A 17,958-nucleotide genomic window follows, 5' to 3' on the forward strand; every position below is an offset into this window, starting at 1 on the left:
TCCAATATGACAGAACTTACTGTGTCAGCATCTGGAGCAAATAAAAAAACTTGATGAGTGAGAATTCTCTACAATTCAATAAGGACAAAACTGAAATTATTCTGTTAGGTAGTAGAAGAAGGTCAGCATATCTTTTATATATTTTGCTATGATTTTTGCACACCCTTTAAATTATGTCTTAATATAATTTTAACAGCTTTAGCATTGTTTCTATTTCTCTTTATGTCTTCTTTTTATTATGTAAAGCATGCTGAATTACTTTCAAGTATGGAATGTGCTATATAAATACACTTTCCCTGCCTTGCCTTAGGAACCAGCAAACATCAATCATAGGCTTCTCTAAACAGCTATCAAACACTCTGAAAGACCAAATTGATACCCATGAAGCAGAAAGATAGAGGATAGATAACATAAATATTGATGGTCAAGTTGATCAAAACAAGAAAACTATCCTGATTTACTTAAAAACACCACCAGAATGACCCAGCAGATTTCTGAAACAGTTCTTTAAGACAGATTTTGTTTAATTAAAACTTTTTAGCTGAAATGAACAAATCTATATTTGGGAAAGGGAAAAAAAGGAGGTTCTGGATCTATTAAGAGAACCCCCTCTCCAACTGCAAATAACAAGGCTGAATTGATCTAGATTTCTCTTGTAGCTTCAGCCAGAGACCTAGGGAACTGCTCACCGACTGATACATCCTCCTTCTCAACTCAAAGTGGGTTAAATACATCAGTTGTCACCATAAACGGTCCACCTCCACTGCCCATTTTTGAGACAAAGGGGTATTGTGATGCATTTTGCTGGAGAAGACGGCAACAGACACTGGACTCCCAACCACGAGATGTGTTTGTTTCTAAACTCTGCACTGCTGTTTTTTCTTAATTTTTTGTTCTTTATTCTTGCTTTTTCTGCTCTACTAATATTTTAACTTCATTAAGCATTAAAAGTATTTAGTCAATATTAGGAAAACATCATGGTAAGGTATTGAAATGCATTTATTTGCCCAAATCTCTGTCTACATTTGTGACGTTGCCATGCATCCAGGCTCTATTATGTTACCAGCTCAGGAAACCCTAGGCATCTAAACTTAACACTTTGGGGGTACCCTGTGTATTCAAAACCAAAGCTACTATCTCCTTAGAAGGTGTCAGTATGTGACAAATTAGTAGTATATCCAGATGGAGACAGGACAATAAGAGAAAATCTCGCAACAATGGTCTATCATGTAGGTGCAAGCTAGCGTTGTCATGGTCCCTACAGCCTCAAAGTGGCGGTACATCCAAAATGACTAAATAATCTCAGAAAAGATGTTTTTTCTTGCTATTTATTATTTATTTTTAAAAAAAGGGGAGACAGAAAATTGTCACAGAGGGAATTTCTAAGTAATCACCATATAGTGCCAGATTTTGTGTTGCACACCTTTTCACTTTTTTTTGTTTTGTTTTAGTTTTTTTTATTATTTTAAAAGATGGCTATAGAAAAGTAATCCGACTGAAAGATTTAAGGAAGATGTCATATTTACCTTGCTTATCTATTCACAGTCACAAAAATTCAGATCAAACTTTTGCATGTCTCTTTTTTGTTGGACATATATGAAGCTACAGTTTGCTAAACTCAGAACGAATGAGGGGAAAACAGCTAACTCACCAGAATCATGTTTAAAATGTTGACTTTCCTTACATTGTTTTTTGCTACTCTTGTCCTCTGACTGATCCCATCTGGCATGGAGCTGGCTACAGTTACTGGACGGCTCAAATAAACCCACACAAAGGTTAGCCAAAGAGTTCATATCACAAACACATTATTGCGAATTAAGTGTGCTTTTTTTCAATTTCAATTAAAAGGTTTTCTTCAAAAACAATTGAGATAATAACATGCAAATGAACAGAATAAAAAAAAAAAAAAGGAATCATACAAAATATGTTTTTAGACCTCAGCAAGAGCCAGGGAAAGATCTTCATTGTCCACACATCAATCCTACATTCTGAACACATACATAATACACACCAAGCACCAGGAGTGTTTCAGTCTTGCATTGGCTTCATAGTCTTTGATTGGAGAACGGTGTGGAAATACAGGTCAGGTGAAGGATTTCTGGGAGATGCAAAGCCTAAATTTCCATTTATCCAGATGCTGTTTGATCTGTGATAAAATCCTTCTACCCTTTAATCAGAAGACCACATCCATGCACTAAAGCCTTCCATGTCATTCTCAAAAAATGCGCCATTAAGTTGTGGAAACCCCATGCATGGAGAAAGGGAAAGGTGAGGTCAGAGATGGTCTGAGTTCCTGACTGGATGCTCCTTTCTTTTCACTGAGGGGAGTTTTTTATGAGTGTGTAGTTTGAAAAGCAGTCTTAATTCTGTACAATTCACTTCTGCTTTGATACTACACAGGGTGGGCGGCCCTGCAGACAAATGCCAGAGGAGAGTTCAGCGTCTCAGCTCCGCCATACACAACGAAGGACGTAGGGAGTGAAAGAAATTTTGGTTGTGTGTACATTTCACAGTTGGCGAACACTGAAACACACCGCTCCGTGGTTATCCAGCCTCTTCACTGCCCCGTCCTCTGCCTAAGACCTAGCCATCTTATTAATTCTCATTCTCTACTTGACTGAGTTGCAGCTGAAGATCATTAGGGCTCATCCGAGGGCCCTTATGAGGGTTCCTGTGGAGTACTACGCCTCAGAAGTGCCCTTGGTGGGCTGAAGAGTGTCTTACTAGAAAACTCATTGCGAGCTGATGTATTCCTCTGCTGAGACAGAGCAGAGATGAGGAAGGTGGAAGCCGGGGTTGGAGCTCGGGTTCAGGTCAAGCACAACAGGGAATCTGGGTGACAAAAGAGGACGACTCGCCACTTGAGACACGTTCAAGAGTGGGTGCAGCGCTGAGGGTGCTCTGTGTGCTCAAAGGTCACAGGGACAGATTGTAGAGAAAGCGAGCAGATCAGATTAAAGGGAGAGGTGGGGGGTGCTGAAGCACAGAGAGAAGGGAATGACGAAGAGGTGGTTTGGGAGGGGATGAAGGGTCGAGAGGATGAGCTCCGCAGATTAAGTGAGGGTGATGTAGGCTGAGGCCTTCTCCTTCAGTTGTCTCAGACACAGATGACAGCTCCAGCTCCCTGTAAAACACACAGATCAGAAGTTCATCACAGCTATTGTAAAGCCTCGCGGATTAATCTCCTATTTCACACAGCATTAAGTGACGCTGTAAATTAAAGCTCTGCGCTGAAACAGCACACGCTGTGCTTGTGGTCTGTAGATGCAGGAGATTTCACAAGTACTTTGGTGTGGAATAAGGCTTGAGATTTCTGACATTAATTAAACATCAACTTGCAACTGATGCTAAAACATGTCTCTCAACCTTAATACTTCAAAGTAAATGTGAATCCTGCCAGAAGGTGTTGTGCGAGCACATACTGTAAAATAAATATAGGTTGAGCATCATCTGAATCCACGAAAAGTTGAAAACAAACAAGAGGTTACAGATGACTTTCTAAAATTGTTTCTTGCTAATTAAAAACATTGCAAGTTTAGATGCTGTGAGTATTGAACACTCAAGGTGGTGTTGCTACTCTCTTCAGGCAAGCGACACTTTTTCCATGGAAACAGTGTCTGTCTACTCCTCATTTCCATGACAACGCCATCAAACATCCTGAGGCAGCCATCTTATATGGCAAATGACAGTTTGATTCAAATAAATGTTCCTGCTTCACAGCACCAACAGCCATCCTCTCATCATGGTGGATTCAGATTCAGATGAGATGCAGAGTCCGGAGGATTACATTGTTCTCCACTTAAAAATTCCAAGACAAAAACTGTTAGGTCTCACTTGAATAAGACACTTCTAGATTTCTGTGCCAACAATAAAAATGTTGCCGTCCTTGTGTACACCAGCTCTGGATTGCGTTGCTTTGCTTACCCTCTGGTGGTTCTGACATGGGAGGGCTCAGACAGTACATGTGGTAGCCTCTGTCACAATCATCACAGAACAACAGCTGGTCCTGCAACAGAAGACAGATGTCATTACATAGGGACAGCTTTCAAATCAAAGCTGAGGACCCAGCAACTGTAACATCGCAAGCATGTACACACCTGTTTATTCATGTCTATATGTGAAATGAATCAGTGGGGATCAGTATAGCTCTGTGATTAAAAATCACCTTTCTATTACTTTCAGTTGTCGTGCACTCAAATGCATCACCAAGTCAGTGTTTGAATACCACCTAGACCTGCCCTATCAATAAACCTAAGATAAAAGTCACAGGCTTGTCCACATTACACGTTAATGCATGTGTACAGTTTCCATGTGTGTGTGTGTGTGTGTGTGTGTGTGTGCGCAGCCACTTGTGTTTAGAGGTAACATGTAGTATGAAAAGAGCTCCTACGTCATTCTCAGAGGTGCCACACAGGCTGCAGGACTTGCACTCGATGCACTGCCAACGATAAGTCCTCACCGCGGCCGTCATGTTCACTGTGAACTGCAGACAGGATGGGTGGCCTGGGTGCACACACACACACATACACACACACACATATACACACACACACACACACACACACACACAAACATATCACATACACACCAGCACATAGCCACACGTTTTACACTATCAGTGTTTCTAGTTTCAGGATAATTATTCACCATCCAGCTATTTTATCTGTCTGTTTGTGTCACACAAGTGAAAAGGACTTGATGCTTTGAAGAAATAAATTTCTTCAGGAGCTACTTTGCCATTTAGTTATTTTCATAAATAAAGAGAATCCTTGAATTTAAGAGAAGTGAAGTTTCTTATTTGAGCTATTACATGAGTCATACGCTTGTTTTCCAAGAAAACTATTGAAATTGACTACCATTAGTCAAACTTGGATTTTTTTTTTTTTTTAAATTTGATAAGAAAACACACCATCCTTTTTTCCACAGCACTTCCCTGCAATGAAAAATTATCTTCCTATCTTTTTCCATATTTATTTGAGCTTTTCCTGGTACATGTTGTTACATGATCCTGATCATAAAAATATGAAGTCAACCTCACCTCCTGACTCTCATTTGTCTTCTTTATTAGTGGTTATAAAGAAAAGGACCATACCAGTGTTTTGCATTAGCCCATTCACTACAAATCACATAAATCTGTTCTTTCTGTTTTTGTTCTTTTTTTATTTTGCAAATGAAAAAAAAAACATTTGAAGAAAATATGTACAGTATTTGTATATACAGTACATGCAATCATGTGCACCATTTACACCACAATCTGTGCTTTTACATGCAGCCAGAATGTACAAACACTTCCCATAGTTAAACAAAGTTAAGCCAGTAATGGGGGAACAGATTAAAACATTATGTAAAACTAGTCAAATAGAAGAATTACCCTCTCCACAAGTAAAACACACACACTATCACGCAGAAAAACATCCATGTAACAATGGGGTCTCAAAAGAGGAAATAAAGTTTATAATGTCACACCTGACTGACTAGCCAGGTTAAAGGCGTGTGACCTGCAGAGTAGAATGATCTGGTTTCCCACAGACCCAAAGTAGCTCTAAACTGGATGCTAGATCCAGTTATACAGTCGTATGTAAAGTACACCCTCTTTAAATTCATGGTAAGTCCCTACCTGATCTTAATAGGACATTAATATAAAATATGACATGCCACAGTAAGTCATCATTTTATTAACAAAAAGTAATTGTGTTGTAGATTTTTTGCTGTGTTTGGGATCAGAGCATGCTTCAAATTTGACTCTTATAGAATATTTTAATATGCAGCAGCGTTAATGGTCAACTCAATGCTGGCAAATCAAATAGTCCCAAATCATCACCCCTCCACCACTGTGCTTAAGAGTTTAAATGTTTATGCTTATATATTACAATGTGACCCGTGTTAGCCTCCCTCAGGGAAAAACTCATGTCACAGACATGTTGATGAGAGATATGAAATCGTGCAGGTGCTTTGCTGCATGATATCCTTTGACTTAGAGAATGTTCTTTGTTTTAATATTGCTAGATATAGTCTAATGTGTTGTCCAGGATAACCTGCCTCTTGTTCATGTTACGGCAACCATGTTGGCCAGGCCATTCTCATTTAAGAGCAGACCTTTTCTAATTCTTTTGTCATGAACTTTAACATTTTTTAAAGTAACTCTTTGCAGATTCTTTGAGCTTTGTATGGTCAGATCTTTGGTTAAACTTCCAGAGATATCCGCTCTTGGGACGATTATCATTTTTCCAGAATGTTTTCCACTTCTGAATTATTTTTTATAATGTTGATGGAGTCCAAATTATTTGGAAAAGACCTTATAATTATCCCTAGAACGAAACGTCAGCAGAATTAGCTTATCTAAGATCATTGCTGGTGTCTTTTCTCCATGGCATCGTGTTACCATCTGAAGGCTGCATTTGATTCACAGCACCTGGCTGCCACCTACCTTTTTAATTTCTGTAGAAGAACTGATAGTTTACTTAGTTTTTCCTTCACTCTCTCTCCTTTATGGGTTACTTTTAGTTGAATTAATAATTCATGTGTTCTTCTTTACTAAGTTAGTATTAACCAAACTGTAAGATCTGATTCAAACCAGATAATCTTTCATTTTGTCCTGATGAAGAAAACCTTTGAAATGAAAGAGGGTGCACTATCATTTTCACATCTATTTAAATCTTTTTTTATTAAATCTTGTTCACTCTGCTCATCTAAATGAAAAATCCTTTTCTTAGTCATGTATGTGTACTTTTCATTACAAATGATTTATCTAAAATTTAATCATGACATCACATTTAATAACAGCATCCTTCTCTTAATCAGGTGTTTATTAAAATATGTGTTTGAAGAAAATCTCCTTTAAGACTTAATATTATTATTGAATCAGAAATCATGCTTGTCAAGAAGACAGAATAAAACCTAAAAAGATCAATATATTACATTAAACTGTCACCAATGCATTTAGAAACATTGTACATGACTTGTATTGGATGGGCTCAAACAAATAAAGAAAGCAAGAAAACATTGGTATGGTCCATCCGGTTTCGTCTTCAGCATCAAAACTTACATTTACTCACAAACAATTTCCATGTTCAGTAAATGAAATGTGTCAAAATCGTGCATCAACAGAGGACAGCCTTCCTCCTGCCAACCATCCCCTTCAGTGGTGTCCTACCTGAGCGTCCACAGTCCGCACAGGAGATAAGGTCTTCAGGACAGCCGGTCTTCTTTGAGCCTCCGAGGCAAAAGTCGCAGTAGCCGTTGGCGATGACTGAGCCGTCCGGTGCTTTCTTGGCTGAAACAAGAAGAAGGAAAGAGAAGTAGGTAAGAAATATGGGACTAAAGCTTTTACTGCCCTCTTGAGAAAAGGGGGTATGAAGAACAAAGTGGAAACTCATAAGTTAGTGTTATGAAATGTTGTCCTGGGGTTAAGAGGCTGTATGAGTCTCTTGACAGTAGGACAGATTGAAAAGGGAAAAGCTCTCACAGATCAACAGAGCAGCCATCACTGAGGTGGGCTGAGAAGTACCACCATCAGAGTATTACTGAAAGATTGATATTAGAGATAAAGGTCTGAGATGTAAGACAAAAAAGAAGAAAAGAGACGTGTCACAAAGTCCCTGTTCTGCGTTTTCTATTTGTTTTGGTTTTTTTATATAAGAAACAGGCACCTGCACGGGAGCCAGAAACTCTTCAAACCCCAGCTCACCCAGAAATGAGAGGGGAGACCCAGAGGCACGTAGAGGGATGCTGGCTGGGAGCCCTGGGGGGGTCTCGTAAATATTGTCAGAAGGAGAAGAGGAGGAGAAAAAGAGGCAGAGGGAAAAATTTAAAAAGGGAAAAGTATCGAGGAGGCTGCAGGGACAGACCTGCTGTCCTGCTGAGCAGGGAAAGACAAGCGCTCCATGTGAAGCTGTTTCATAATAACTATTAACAAGAGAGACATTCCCGCTGCCTGTTTGAGTGTTGTGTATGTAAAGTATGTGGGCATATTAATGCGTATGTTTGTACATGCTCCACATCTACCCCCCGTCTCTCCGTCTGACTGATCTGCCTGTCTGTCCATCTCACTGCTGTTGATTGCATAATCACTTTAATGGAAGCAACCACATAACCACTGCAGACTATTTTGTAAGTACACTTTCTTCTCTAAGATGTAATGTAATGGACAGGTCCTTCACAGTGAGTCACCAGGCACCGAACAATAGAGCGGTCTACACTGATACACGTTTAAAAATCCACATTCAGACCCAGATAGAAAACCAGGCACCCTGGAGAAAAACAGGCACACACACTGACAGTTCTGGTACAATGTGTATGTGTGTATACTTCCACCTGACAGAAAGCTCATTAGTTTATCTATTTCAGGGTGGAGTCATGCTCTGCAGGAAGGGATTGAGAGTGAGTTGAGGGTGGATTTGATGGAATTTGATGGTTGCATGTGAAAGGAGTAGTGAGAAAAACCTATTGGGTGTACAGAGAAATGGATTTAATCTCTGAAAAATAAAATTAATAAGGATGAGGGACAGACAAACAAACAGCAAGCAGAGAAAGGCAGGAAAATAATAACCTTTGTGGGCTGCAGAATTCAGAGCTGCGCTGAGCTAAAACCCTGCCGCTGCTATTGTGCAAACATAACTGCATAGTGCATTAGTGCAGGGCTGCACACGTCCATATGTGCAAAAACACATATTTAATTGACTATATAGAGCAGTGATTCCCAACACTGGTCCTCAAGGCACACTATCCTGCAGGTCAGGATAGTGTGCCTTGAGGACCAGGGTTGGGAATCACTGGTACAGAGAACTTGATGATCGCTCTCCTCCACATAAAACTCATAATTTAGTGTTCTATTCATTCTCCACCCGCATAAACCTCAACACCCTCTTTTGCCTGTGAAATTAGGAAAGCTATAGCTGTTGTCTATCCAGTGATCAGAGTTTAATTGTAAGAAAAGAAAATCACATTATCATGTATATGTGCGGGAAAAGGTTAGATATGTTCTGGCCTTTTATTCTTATTTGAAAATCATCAGTTTTGATTGCTTTGGATCATTTTACTGAAAAGATAGAGGGATAATTAGTTCTGTGTAAGTACTAAAGATTAAAAAAACAACTCAGTATTATCAATATAATCTACTTTTGTCTTTTAGAATAATTGTTGCTGGACATCTATAGTATTTGGTCAGCTACATTAGCTTGAACTCAACTATTTACAGTATTAGTGTTCACTGTAGTTTTTATTTTGATTTTCTATTTTTTTCCTCTTGGAAAATTTCCAAGCCCTTACAGATAATATATACAGACTCAAAACAATTTAAAGAGCAGGACTGTTTTATTTTCTAGGCCCAGCAGTAACAATAAACTGAAACACCTAATAGATAATAAAAAGATAATAATTACATAAACTTTAAAAAAATTATTAACATAATTTTTTATGTAAAAAAAAAAAGTCAAGTCAGTTTGCAGTCTAATAGAAATTATGTTTATATGTCAGAAATAATGTAAATCGATTTATTACGTTTTTTTCTGCTTTCGCTCAATTTGTTTTTATGTTTTTTTTTTCAAAATATGGAAGAAATATTTAATTATTGAGTAACATATTGTCAAAGCACAGAAGCAAAATGTAGGAAGATTGATTTAAATGAGATATCCATTCTTGACTTCTCCCCCAGTCTTTCATAGGTTTACAGCATTTCTTGTGGGGTAGTAGATTCACATCTGTGCTGAATGCTAAGCTAATGACTAATAAGTACATTTTATGATATTTCTTTCTTCCATGCCACTTGCAACATATCACATCATGTTCACAATGATTTACAACATCATCACCAATTTTAAGAAAGGCACTGAATTCTACATGATCGGCCTGAAGCATTTTGGAGCGTTTTTGTAAAAAATAAAGTCGATTAGGCACAAATCTGAACAGAATAGTCTCATTTACTAGCATTAGCATTAATTTGATATAAGAGCTTCTTTTCCATTGTTGGTTGTTTTTTTATTATATTATTTCCAACCTTCCCTCTACCATGGCTTTTCCTGTCATTTGTACAGCTTTACATGTTTTTCTGTAGGGCTTGATTCAAATGAGTAGGAAAAAAAAATCTGAAACTTTTTTGAGTTTTTCCTTCAACATCTTAACATGATCTCGTGGTAATACATGTAAACAGGAAACCACTTTGGGCACTTCTTGTGTGTCATTTATATATATTTTCAGCATTTTGTGTGTAATTTTACTTTTTTAAAATGACAAATGATTAGAATAAGGTTTAAAGTACGGGCCAGGGTTCCATCCTCTCATTTTAAATAGCATGAATAAGCAAGCTACATATGATAATCTACATCTGTGTGAGTGCAATGCTTATGCCTTTTTATGAGAACACGTTGCAGAGCTTCTCCTCACCAGGACACACAATGTTCCTAAAGAGTCAGCATCAACTGAAAACTCAGTTCTGTGGTGGTGTTTTCTTGTTTGACATGAAGTATATTTCTATTAAGTACACAAGGAGACGACCAGTACTAGGAATCCATACAGCTCTTGTAGAGATATTTTACCACGAATCAAAAATTGCATCATCATGTTGTTGAAAGAGAAAAAAAATGAAAGGATCAACTTGGCAAGAAGTCTGTAAACTGTACAACATTATCATGAGTTATCACGTAGTTATTTAGGTCTGAACCAAAGTGTAGCGGACCAAGCTAGCTTTGCTAACTTCATGTAATAAACTGTGAAGGAGTTCCTGATCCATTACAATGGACACATGCAATAGTATGAAAACAGAATGATACTGGATGAAGATGTATATCTGTGTATTTACTTATTAATAACCCAACACAGCCAGATATTTACCTAGACTAGTGTAGGGGGATGTATAATGCTGTAGCGAGCAGGCCTGAAGCTACTGCAAACACATTTGTGTTCTTGTGGTGGTCAAATAAATTTCTTTTATCTTGTTTTGGCTCAGAGCTGCTGACTGGGCCTAACAATCCCTGGTGATGAAACGTAGACAGACACACACATGTGAACAGGCACACACGGATACACATATGCATGCACATACAAAACACATTCAGTCTGCTTTTTATCTGCGTCTGTACATATCCTTGTTTGCTTTGTATTTCTTCGTGTGTGTACTTGAAGGCCCCTGAGAGTGAATCAGCAGGTCTTGACGTATGCGAGTGAGTCAGGGCTGCCCGCTGGCTTGCCTGTGTGGAGGAAAAAAACTCCATCAATGATTCAACGCCTGTGGCCATGTTTCAGAAGCCCCCTGCACCCGCAGACACGCCATTGAGGAGAGAGGAGAATAGTGATTGAGAGAGTAGATATAGAGAAGCGTGGTTATGAGCAAAAGTAAGAGATAAACACCAGGAAGAGAAATAGAGGGAATCAAATAATGAAAGACAAGCAGTCATCAGGTATTCTTCCTATTTTTTAACCTTTCTCCTAATCCTCCTTCCTTTCCATCTCCATTTTTTTTATTTTCCCCCTCCATATCTCCCTTCTTTACCTGACCATCCTCTCTTTTTCCCCTCCCACCCCTCCTCTCCTCTTCCAATTACCAGGAGGAGTATGAGCAGAACCGCACACTTCACAGCTTTCAAGTGTTGGAGAGGGATCCTCCTGGGAATTATCCAGCAAGAGATGAATCCTCAAATACTCCTCTCCCCCACAACACCAGCCCTTCCCCATCCATCTTTCTCTCTCCCCCAGTCTCATTTTCTTGTCTTTCCTCCTCCATTCTGCTCCCTCGTTATATTGTGATGTTATTTTGCCCTTTTCGCTCCCACATGCCCTACTCTTTTTTCAGCTAAAGTTTTCTTTATGTCACTTTCAACAAAATAAATAAATAAAACTATTTATTAATGTTTTCCCAGTTTAGATTGTTTAAATGCTTTGTAAATATTAATACTGACACTTTCAGGGATTGATCAGCAAATTCTTTGTTTTAAACGTAATACTAATTAATTGCGCCTTATTCTCTGATGAAGAAAAAGTAGTAGGACATCTTTGGATTTTAATAATTTTATTATTGTCTTTACCATTTTTCTAACTTAACACATTATGCTACTTAACACAGCTTATGTTAAAAACAAACAAACAAAAAAAAACAACTTTATTTTAACAGGTTTATTTGAGGATTATGAGACGGTGCCAATGAGAGAAAGAAGTAAACTATAAACTGGTGAGCTGTGACTGAATACTCCTGCAGCATCAAGAATCGTGACCCCATCAGTATAGTTAATTTTAACACCTGAAATTAATTCTTGATTTATTCCTCCTACATCTCACTTGATGAAAAATTTATCAAAGGTGAAAGAAAGATGTTAAAGGAAATTCCAAAACATGGAAAAGACAACTGCTGCTAATTTCTGGCTTTAACTGCTCTTGGCTGCAATGTGTGTCTGGAGCTACAAGTGCTCCAATAATAGACTACAAAAAGCTCATTTGGTACCTTGCTTCCTTTACTTTCCTACCGTGCTGTTTTATGCAGGCTAAGAAGAACCCGGCAAAACGTTACCACCTTAATGAGGCTGGTAAATTAAGAGAAAAGAACAAAAGACAAGACAAAAGCATAATATCAATATATGTCACTGGCTGATTGCCCTCATGTTCCCGTCTTTGTATTTATTCCCATTAAATTTAAACAGGCTCATATGAGAATGACTGATTGTCTCTTTTAAACATGGAGCCACCAAAACATGTGACGCATAAAGGATGTAATGCATCTTACTCATTAAAGTTACTTGAACAGATTCAACCAGCTCTTATCATGGCTGCCAGTTAAGCTGAGTACACAAAATACATGTATTTTAAAAGCTGTGCTGTTCCGTGTTCGTCCACAAAGCACTTTTTACTGAATAATTTCTATCCAAACAAAACATAAAAAAAATTGTGCATACGCCTTTTATTTATTTATTTTTTATTTTTTATTTTTTTCACAGGAGTAAAAGTTAATCTCATATCAGTTTCTTGTACTTTAGGTGATGCAATTCAGTCAAATGCAACAGTGATTTCATAGAGATACAAAACTCCTCATAGTCTGATCCAAAACTGGTGACAATATTTTTGGTTCAAAACCTCCACTCTTTAGTTTTTAACTGTACATTTATTAAATTTAAACAGGTAAAAAGTCCTGCTAGCAATGGTGACAACAATGCTATCTTGGCTAGGTCCACCATATAAATAAATTGGAGATTGGTGCATATTTATGACATTAGAAAAAAAGACAGCAGCACACAGTCTTCAACCTGGATTGTGTTTTCCAGAATGTACAGTTTCAGTGTCAAAAAACAGTTTTTATATGTAAGAAAAGGGCACAAACACGGAGAAAAATCAAATCTCAGGTTATTTCAATACCAGCATTACTGTGGATAAAGCCTTAGTCACCTTAGATGGGTTGTTTCTCTAATCTAGAAACCTTGAAACATAATCTACAATTCAATGGGATGCTTATTTACCAAATCATTGAGGATGAGCAGCGATCACCTGCTGTGTGTCCACATGTTCTCAAACACAAAAGATGACTTCTATTTGCTAGTCGGGATGTACAATCTACGTCTGCACAAAAGGTCACAGCTCACTAGGAGAGGGAACTGGTTTAAAAAAAACTGCATTAAACAAAAGAAAAGAAACATAGGAGCAAGAGGTGAGAAAAATGCTCAACAAAGAGCAGAAGTAAAAAAATTATGCAAGAACTCTTGCTTCTTGGTTGATGGCCTGCATGTGTTTAACCTCCTTTTTGAGCCTTTAACTTTGGATGTGGACTTTTTGGACTTTATGGATTTTCTGACTAATCTTGTGGTCACAAGCCACCACAGCTTACCTCCTTCCAATATCTCTTCCCTCTTCCTCCTCCTACTCCTCTCTCTCCCCCTCTCCCTCCAAGACTCTGACATGGAACAATTGCCACCGCCTGAATCTGGCTGATAATCCCTTCTTTGGCCGACCACAGTGGAAGCCTCATCAATTTAGTGCTTTCATCCAAAAGGGAATTATCTCAACCTCCCCACACTCACGAACAAGCAAGCCTACCTGTTGACTTTTCTCGCAGCATCTTCTGAATCACCTTTTCTGTGAGTGTTTGTTGTTGTTTTGTTTGTTTTATTGTCCTGCCTCTCTGGCTAAGTCTGGATTTTAACATTTAAGTATAACATTTGAGTGGCATTTATTGAACTGACAAGGTAAAGATCTATTGTGTTTTTGTAAATGCCTAAGCAGTTCAGTTTATACAAGCAGAAAAAACATCAAGTTTCCATGGATATTGTTGCCACGAAGCACAAAATTTTCATTACATATATTCTTTACAATTACTGGGGGCCATTTTCCAATGCAGGTGCAGATAGGAAGAAGAAATGAGGATGAAGAAAAGGTAGAAATGTGTAGGAAAGCGAGAAAAGGTTTAGATAGGTGGAATACAAAAGAGAAAGGGAAAAATATGAGGTGGAGGAAGATGAGGAAGAAATGAGAAAGAAGGAAAGGAGGCAAAAAAAAAAGTGGCTCCAGTTGTATCGGAGCAGCGGTGTGTGAAAACACACACTCTGCACTCCTGTCGCCTGGCTGCTTAATGAGGAGAGCCTCTCAGGAGTAGCACACAAACACAACGAAGGCAGACACACACACACACACAAATAGAAAAAGACCCACACCACGTACAGTATAGAGTGCACATGCACACACAAAGATTTACAGCCAAGTCTTTGCATAATAACTTTTGCCGTCCAGTTTCAGTTCATTCCCATCCCCCCACTGGCTCTTTTTAATGTGATGAATGATAGTCCCTGTAACCTCAATAGCACCACACATCCACACACACACACATTCTCACGTAATTACAGTCACAAATATTGTTCAGAGTATAAGATGAAACAAAGGAATACAGCAAATGGCACATAAGAGCACATGCATGCACGCTCACACAGACCAAATCCCAAATGCTCAAGGAGACATTTTCAGGATTTTTTTATGCAGACAAGGAGGCAGAGATGCAGTCGGATGGAAACCGTCAGTCACAGATGAAAAGTCACTGGCTTCCTCTCTCTCTCTGTCTCCATCTTCCACCTCTCATTCTTTCTCCCATCCTCTCTCTTTCTCCTTGCACTTTCATGCTTTCTTATTACTGCTGCTTCTCTCTGCCTCTGATTCCATCTCTTGTCTGCGCTTCATTGTGATTCATTTTTTCTTTGCTTCCCTTTCCATATTTTGTCTTAGTTTTTTTTTCTTCCTTCTGCTTTTCTCTCAAAGAGGAAATTGGAACCCTTTGCTGCAATCCATCTGTTGTCACACTAATGCTTGCACCAGTGCTACACTCTATATTTTTCCTCTGTTTTCCCCCAATATCTGCTCCCATCCCAGCCTACCCCACCCTTTACCCTTTTACACACACACATCCCACGGACACAATTATACTACCTCCACCCGTGTCCAGTCAGCAGGTTGCGTAACTCCCAGTGCATTGTGGGACTGAATGCATGGATTTGAGTGTGTTTCAGAGTGTGCAATGTGAGACTGTGTGACATTGCAAACTAAAGAGGACAGCGGCCGTTTTGGTGCATAGTAAAACTTGATATATGGCTTTATTGTAATAACACTGACCCAAGAAACACACACTCTTACACAATCCGTCAGGCTCTGCAGTTTTTGCATGCATGCGCTCAGACACACTACCACCCCCATAAATCATGCATGTAAAGAAATCAGACACAGACAAACTCACACAGCTCATGCTGATGTGTGTAATACTTTGTGCACATCTACTCAACATATGCACACTCTTAGAAAGAGCCACTTAGCCAGCAGTGCAGGCTAGTGTCCCTGTCGATAAAGAGTTAAAATGCAAATTATTAATCCCATTTTGTTCCACAGAGAGACCGTCTGGGAGTGTGACTGTGAAATCCTGTTTGAATTGTGCCCAGCCTCTCCTGGTCCACTATGTTGTGTCGGCCCTGCACTTGTTATGTGGAAATGTCAAAAATGACCACTTGGGACAAAGTAATTTGCATAAAAGGGAGAATTTGGTTTTAAAAAAAAAGAAAAACTGCAAAGGCTTCTAGTTTTTGTGGCATTTCTGCATGGGAATAGGGAGTTGAGTTTCCGTAGGTGGTACCATTATCCTTGTGTGTGTGGAGACATAGAGGCTTGAGCTGCTTGCTAACTATCAACAGGAATTTTATTTTAGGCTTGCTGTTCTTTTTACACCAAGATTGAAGGTTTTCAAGGAATAACCCATGAATTTGCAACACCTGAGAGCAGAATGTACAGAAGACACCACTGATCAAACCTCCAATGCAGGAGCTCATTGATAATTTTATCTCATTATAGAATTATAGAAATTATAGAAATTATAGAAACAATAGAAACAACATTATAGAAACAATTAACTAATTAACAGTGGTGCTGATTCTTCTGCCATCCCGTTACTGTTCGGAGACGGATGAAGGGAGAAGATGGATTTGGGGTGGTGGGTTGCAGGGGTGCAGACAAACATGGACGAGACAACTGAGGGACCACAGAACAACCAGCCGGCAAGCCACAGCACCACATCTTAAGACAGAATACCAAATGAAGCAGACTCCAATATTACCCTGCCTTCACCACTCCAACTGTCAGGGGGGATCTATATGATGAATCATGAAGAGATTTTTCTTTCTTTTTTCTCAACTCTGCTTCTGGCTCTGCTTCTCTCTTTGTCTGTTTTCTATCTCTCCTCCCATATTTTATCTTATTTTTAATGAACTCCTCTGTGCCCCCCTCTGCTCTTCTCTCCACTTCCAACTTCTTCCATTCTGCTTTCTTTCCCTCTCCTCCCCCAACCCTCCTTCCATCCCTCCCTATTTCTGTTCCTGCCATAACTCTCCTTCACTGCTCTCCTACTCTCGCTCTCTCTCTCTTTTCAATGTACATAACAGTGTACTCTTTAGGAGGGAGCCCTGGCGGTATCTATGGCAACCAGATTGCTAGGCAACAGCCATTTCTCCCTTCCTTTCCTGTGCCATGTAGCACCGGCAACAATTAACCAATCCAAAGCTCAGAAGGGATGTCAGAGTATGTGAAAAGTTCAGAACACATGCACTGTCTAAATATGGGCAATTAAATGCACATCAAACCAATCAGTGTTTGCTTTGGAAATTACAATAATAATGAGGGATTATGCAGAGTAAGCACAGAAAATTACATAACAAAAGGTTTTTACTCTGAACGTCAAAAACAAGACCGGCTTCGCTTTTGCTACTCATGCAGGCGTTCTCCTTCAGTGATCACACATAGAAAATCACCATCTTGTGATTGGGGGGAGCATGGGTGGATGGTAAAGGGGTGAATTTTACAATGAGAAGCAACAATGCACATATACAATTCTTATAATTCTAGAAAAACTAAACTTAAAAATGAGATAAAGTTCAGATGATGCTTCACCAGCACATTATTCTCAACTCATCACATACTGATATTTGGAGCCATTAGCATCAGTTTTTAATGCACAGGGTATCTGTTTATAGTTACTCTCAGACAAACTGTTCTACAGCAGTTGTCCTGCTGCAGTAAGTGGTATGCTGGCTTTGCAAGTAGTAAATGTTGACAGAAAAATGTCAGACATTGCTGGCTTATAAACACAGATCATGTGAGGAGGCTAAGGTGAGACTTAATTTTGACTTCTTTTGCTGTACTTCTTTATGCATTAAAGGTAACTGGGTAGCTTTAGGGTTTAAAAGTACATGGTTAAAGCCCTGCCATGCACAAGCCAAAACATTTCCTTTCTGCGTATTGAAAAAAAATTTATCTACACAACAGCGGAATGAAAACTACCTCCATGCAGATGGAAACACAAAGAGGACTGGAAATGATGTAGTGTGCATGCCAGGCCTGTAGCGGACAGCGAAACTTTGCAACGACACATCCCACGTATGCACTACTTCCTCATCAGACCTGTTCTCCAGGTTGTTTCAGCACTTTGGGGTCGTCTCCAGAAGTGTCTTTTAGTAACCC

At 39.1% G+C, this 17,958-nt stretch overlaps 1 protein-coding gene across 4 annotated transcripts in view; it reads right to left on the reverse strand.

Annotated features, from left to right (window-relative positions):
• Positions 1–1,433: 1,433 nt before the first annotated feature.
• The window catches only part of dpf1 (D4, zinc and double PHD fingers family 1), a 45,811-nt gene continuing 29,286 nt past the window's right edge, over positions 1,434–17,958 (reverse strand). For 3 of the 4 annotated variants that reach the window (XM_041995765.1, XM_041995767.1, XM_041995766.1), the window contains exons 9-12: positions 7,154–7,273; positions 4,391–4,503; positions 3,925–4,006; positions 1,434–3,124 (exon numbers count right to left, since the gene is read on the reverse strand). In XM_041995765.1, coding sequence (XP_041851699.1) covers positions 3,054–3,124; positions 3,925–4,006; positions 4,391–4,503; positions 7,154–7,273 — 386 coding nt within the window. In that variant the 3' untranslated portion in view covers positions 1,434–3,053. The remainder of the gene's footprint in view (positions 3,125–3,924; positions 4,007–4,390; positions 4,504–7,153; positions 7,274–17,958) is intronic. The other variant, XR_006011675.1, reaches the window with a different exon arrangement.

The sequence above is a fragment of the Melanotaenia boesemani genome, chromosome 9 (assembly GCF_017639745.1).
Source record: "Melanotaenia boesemani isolate fMelBoe1 chromosome 9, fMelBoe1.pri, whole genome shotgun sequence".
Taxonomy (NCBI): domain Eukaryota; kingdom Metazoa; phylum Chordata; class Actinopteri; order Atheriniformes; family Melanotaeniidae; genus Melanotaenia; species Melanotaenia boesemani.